Source organism: Otolemur garnettii, unplaced genomic scaffold (genome assembly GCF_000181295.1).
Source record: "Otolemur garnettii isolate 467f Iridium unplaced genomic scaffold, OtoGar3 scaffold00156, whole genome shotgun sequence".
NCBI classification, from domain to species: Eukaryota; Metazoa; Chordata; class Mammalia; order Primates; family Galagidae; genus Otolemur; species Otolemur garnettii.
The window spans coordinates 2,575,678-2,581,036 of NW_003852551.1; the positions used below are offsets into that span (position 1 = coordinate 2,575,678).

Below are 5,359 nucleotides of genomic sequence, written 5' to 3' on the forward strand. Positions count from 1 at the left end.
CAGTTTTTGGCCAGGGCTGGGTTTGAACCAGCCACCTCTGGCATATGGGGCCAGCGCCCTACTCCTTTGAGCCACAGGCGCCGCCCTTTTCTTGGATTTCTTAGTGACTTTGCATTTTATTCCCCTGATCTATTTGCAAGGCTTATACTGTCTTTATCCTTCAAATTTCAGGAACATTATTTTGATAAAATTTCAAATTTAGAAAAAGCTTGTGTGAATAGTATAAAAACCTCCCACACAGGCTGCAGCTCAAGCAGCTAGAGCGCCAGCCACATACACTGGAACTAGCTGGCGGGTTTGAATCCAGCCCAGGCCCGCCCAACTACAATGACAACAACAACAACAAAAAAAAAATAGCGGGGCATTGTGGCAGGCGCCTGTAGTCCCAGCTACTTGGGAGGCTGAGGCAAAAGAATTGCGTAAGTCCGAGAGTTAGAGGTTGCTGTGAGCTGTGATGTCACAGTACTCTACCCAAAGTGACAGCTTGAGATTGTCTCCAAAAAAAACCTCCCATATAAACATTACCCAGATTAACATTTTGCCCCATTTGTTTTATCATCTCTCTATCTCTGTGCAGATAGTTTCATTCTAATTTTCTTCTTAGACATAAATGTAAGCGTTAAGCACCTTTATCCATAACTATTTCAAAATTTATTTCCTGGGAATTAAGAAAAGTATCTTAAGTGCAGTGATTATAATTGGGAAATATAGCATTGATATAGTCATTTATCTTTGATATGCAAATTTTTATCAATTCTGTTTTTTCCCGATCAAGGATCCAGTCCAGAATCATTTCAGCAATGCCTTTACATTACATTTAACTGTAACATAACTGTTACAGTTTTTCAGGCTTTTTCTTTTTCTATGACTGTCACTTTTTGAAGTTCTGTTTTGTCGAATGCCCCTCAGTTTGGGTTTTTCTAATGTTCTCTCAAAGTTAGAGTCAAGATTTTTCTTTTCTTTTTTTTTTTTTTTTGAGACAGAGTCTCACTTTATTGCCTTCTGTAGAGTGCTGTGGCAGCGTCACACAGCTCACAGTAACCTCCAACTCCTGGGCTTAGGTGATTCTCTTTCCTCAGTCTCCTGAGTAGCTGGGACTACAGGCACTCACCACAACGCCTGGCTATGGTTTTTTGTTTTTTTTTTTAAATTTTTTTGAGACAGAGCCTCACTCTGTCAACCTAGGTAGAGTACCATAGCATCATAGTTCACAGCAACCTCAAACTCTTGGGCTTGAACAATTGTCTTGCCTCAGCCTCCCAGTAGCTGGGACTACAGGTGTCTACCACTATGTCCAACTAGTTTTTCTATTTTTAGTGGAGACAAGGTCTCACTGTTGTTCAGGTTGGTCTTGAACTCCTGACCTCAAGCAATCCACCCACCTTGGCCTCCCAGAGTGCTAGGATTACGAGTGTGAGCCACCATGCCCAGCAGTATTTTCATTTTTTTCTCAGGTCCTATTTTATATCCTTTAATATAATTTCTATCCTCCCACCCCCATATAGGCTTATAGGTCTTTTACCTTGTTACATTTATTCCAAGTTTTTATTTATTTATTTGAGACAGAATCTCACTATGTCACCCTTGGTAGAGTACTGTGGCGTCGCAGCTCACAGCAACCTCAAACACTTTGGCTTAAGCGATTTTCGTGCCTCATTCTCTCAAGTGGCTGGGACTTTAAATGCCCACCACAATGCCCAGCTATTTTTTTGGTTGCAATTGTTGTTGTTTGGCAGGCCCGGGCTTGGTTCATTCCCACCAGCTGCGGTGTATGTGGCTGGCACCCTAGCCACTGAGCTACAGGCACTGAGCCTGTAATGTAGGTTTTTTTTGTTCTTAATATGGTGACTGAGTTATTGATGAAATTTGAGTGCTAACACATTTGCTCTTCCCCTTCACCAGAGTAAGCTGCACATGGAGGGCTTCCGGAGCCTGAAAGAGGGTGAGGCAGTGGAGTTCACCTTTAAGAAGTCTGCCAAGGGCTTGGAATCCATCCGTGTCACTGGACCTGGTGGGGTGTTCTGTATTGGGAGTGAGAGGCGGCCAAAGGGGAAGAACATGCAGAAGCGCAGATCAAAAGGAGACAGGTATGAATTGGAAGGCAGCTTCTGCAGGTTGTCAGGCATGTGCTGAGGATGAGGAGAGCTCTCCCAGTCTTGCTACTTTGTTGGACCAGGCTGTCAGCATTAAAGTGAGGTTTGTGGTTCCTGACAACCTCTGGATGGTTGAGGTGCCAGCCATAGGTGTGAGCAAGGGTAATACGTGAGAAAGGCAGTGGGCATGACTAAGCTCTTCTAGTAAGACAAGTAATTTTGTTCTGTGAGCTCTAGCCTTGATTGTTAGTTGAAGTTAGTGCTACTAACCTCATGATTTTAGAACTAAAGCCGACCATGTATATGTGTGTGTGTGTAAGTGATGGCACAACATGGTGTATCTGTATTTGTTACTCTCTACCAAGTCTCCAAATGGCTGCTTTCCTTAATCTTGCTATTGGGTTTTAAACCTCTTAGCTCGGAGCAGATAATATAATTTGGATTCCTTAATTTCTTCTGTGTTAAAGATATAGTAGAATCTCACATGTCCCCCAAGTTAAAATTCCCAGCTGGGGCCTGGTATCTTGCTCTTTTCAAGTTGATACGAATCTAAAGAGATCATGTAGACTATCTGATTTAGAAAGTATTTAGAGATCATCTAGGAAGTGGAGAATTTGGTCCAGGAAGGGAAGTATGTTGACAAACCTAGACCAGAGCCCACATTTCCTCACTTGTGGGTGGCTTTTGACATCTTCCTGCTTCTTTCTCTCACCTTTACTTACCATCTTGCTTTGTACTAGGTGCTACAACTGTGGAGGTCTAGACCATCATGCTAAGGAATGCAAGCTTCCACCCCAGCCCAAGAAGTGCCACTTCTGCCAGAGCATCAGCCATATGGTAGCTTCATGTCCACTGAAGGCCCAGCAGGCCCCTAGTGCACAGGCAAAGCCAGCCTACTTTCGGGAGGAAGAAGAAGAGATCCACAGCCCTGCCCTGCTCCGGGAAGCCCAGAATTGAGCTGTAATGGGTGGGGGCTATTGTTTTGCTATCAGAAAGTTTCAATGAGCAGGCAGAGTGGAGAAAGTGGGGATAGGGTGGGTTGGAGGTACCTGGCACTGCTGCCTATCTCAGGCCAGGGTTCACAGCATCACTCCTTCTTCCTGTTTGGTGGGGGGAAAGGGTGAGGCAAAGGAACCCTACCCATGTGCTATTCAAATGCAAGGGAGGGCTTTTGGGGGAAATCACCCTAGAACCTGAATGCTTATCTGAGACTTCATTCCCCAGATCTTTAGCTTTTGAAAGTAGCCTGGATAGGGAAATTATTTGCCTTTTAAAGATGGATATGTAATACTATCACTCCCATGCCAAAATGAAACAATTATTAAGTACAAGACCAGACTGATGGACCCCACCCACAAACCCAAACTACATTCGGTGGGAGGGACTCTCAAGCATAAGGCAGGGTTTTTTCCTACATCTTATATTTTTCATACCCATTCTTGAGATAGGGTGCTGGGAACTGTCCTAAGCAATGGGTAGTGATGACAGGCAAAAAGGGTGGTTGGGGGAAGAGCTGCAGTCCTGCTGCTCCTGAGCTCACTGCCACTCCATTCTGGGTCAGTGTGGTTTTATTTATTTGCTCCCTTGGATAACTGCACCTTGGGTCCCACTTTCTCCAGGATGCCAACTGCACTAGCTGTGTGCGAATGACGTATCTTGTGCATTTTAACTTTTTTTTCTTAATATAAATATTCTGGTTTTGTATTTTTGTATATTTTAATCTAAGGCCCTCATTCCTGCACTGTGTTCTCAGGTACATGAGCAATCTCAGGGATAAGTTCGGCAGCATCTCCAGGTCTGCACAGCAGAAAAATTTTTTGTCGTTTTATCACCATGGAGAGCAACTATTTGGAGTGCATAGCCTATTGAACTACCTCATGTTTGCCAATTAGAGCTGTCTTTTCTTCCATAGTATCCACTTGAAACCTCTTCCAACTTGAAAATGTTTCATGGGAGAGTATCTTCTAACTGGGTTGCCCCATGACTTGATCACCTTCTACTGGAGGATTAGAAATTACTCTAAACAGGAAAAGGTGGTGCAGAGGTTAGGTGAGGCTGGGCCAGGTGAAAGGCCCAGGGAGGAAGCCAAGGTTAGGTGAGGGTTCTCTAAACTTAGGGCACAGGACATGCTTCACATAACTGATCATCCTTCACTGGGTTGCGCTAGGCCTACCATGCACAACAGGGTGGATTTGTGTTTTTATAAAAACTGTGACTCGGTAAGCTTAAGTTTTAAGACCAATACCTCTGTACTCATCCCATGCTGTTGAGGGATGGACATATTATATGAAGCGAAGACTTAAATCGTTAAAATCTTTCAAAGTGTTTAGGTTCCAGGAAGACCCATAAAGCGAGGGCAATTTGTGGTGCCTGGAGCCAGTGTCCTGCCCTGCTGCAGTAGTGATTAATAGTGTTGTGGTAGCTAATGGAGAAAAAGGGGGTTTCGTTTACATGCTGTGAGATCACCGCAAACCTACCTCACTGTGTTGAAACGGGACAAATGCAATAGAACGCATTGGGTGGTGTGTGTCTGATCCTGGGTTCTCGTCTCCCCTAAATGCTGCCCCCTTCTAGTTATTGTATTTGTTTGGGCTTGGTAGGATTTTAATGAGTTGGTGTTTGCTAGGTGGCCTAGTTTGTGTAAATATAATGTGTTGGTTTTCATGTTCTTTTGGGGTTTTATTGTTTACAAACTTCTTTTTGTATTGAGAGAAAAATAGCCAAAGCATCTTTGACAGAAGGTTTTGCACCAGGCAAAAGGATCGGAAAGGTTAATTTGGAGAGGCCCTCTTCTTGAAGTGGGGATCTTGAACAGCAGCCTTTTGTTTGTATTCCCTTTCCCTATTTTCAACCAGATCTTCTGTCCTAAAAACTTGTCTCCTACCCTACTCTTTCCCATCCCCCCCAAAAGAATACCTACAGACTCACACACAAATGTATTTAATTCTTGGGGTATCACCACAACTCTTAAATGGTTGATGCAAAACTCCTGAAGAAGATAGGAACCCTCCACCCCTTGTTCCCAACCTCCTACATCAAGACCATTTCTTTTTGTTTTTGTTTTTGAGACAGTCTCACTATGTCACCCTCGGTAGAGTGCTGTGGCATCCCAGCTCACAGCAACCTCAAACTCTTGGACTTAAGCGATTCTCTTGCCTCAGCCTCCCAAGTGGCTGGGACTACAGGTGCCCGCCACAATGCCTGGCAATTTTTTGGTTGCAGTTGTCATTGTTGTTTGGCAGGCCTGGGCTGGGCTGGAACCTGCC

At 44.1% G+C, this 5,359-nt stretch overlaps 1 protein-coding gene across 1 annotated transcript in view; it reads left to right on the forward strand.

The window, feature by feature from the left end:
* Positions 1-3,050, forward strand: part of LIN28A (lin-28 homolog A) — a 16,773-nt gene extending 13,723 nt beyond the window's left edge. Inside the window, exons 3-4 of the mRNA XM_003799795.2 lie at positions 1,903-2,087; positions 2,834-3,050. Coding sequence (XP_003799843.1) covers positions 1,903-2,087; positions 2,834-3,050 — 402 coding nt within the window. The remainder of the gene's footprint in view (positions 1-1,902; positions 2,088-2,833) is intronic.
* Positions 3,051-5,359: the final 2,309 nt, after the last annotated feature.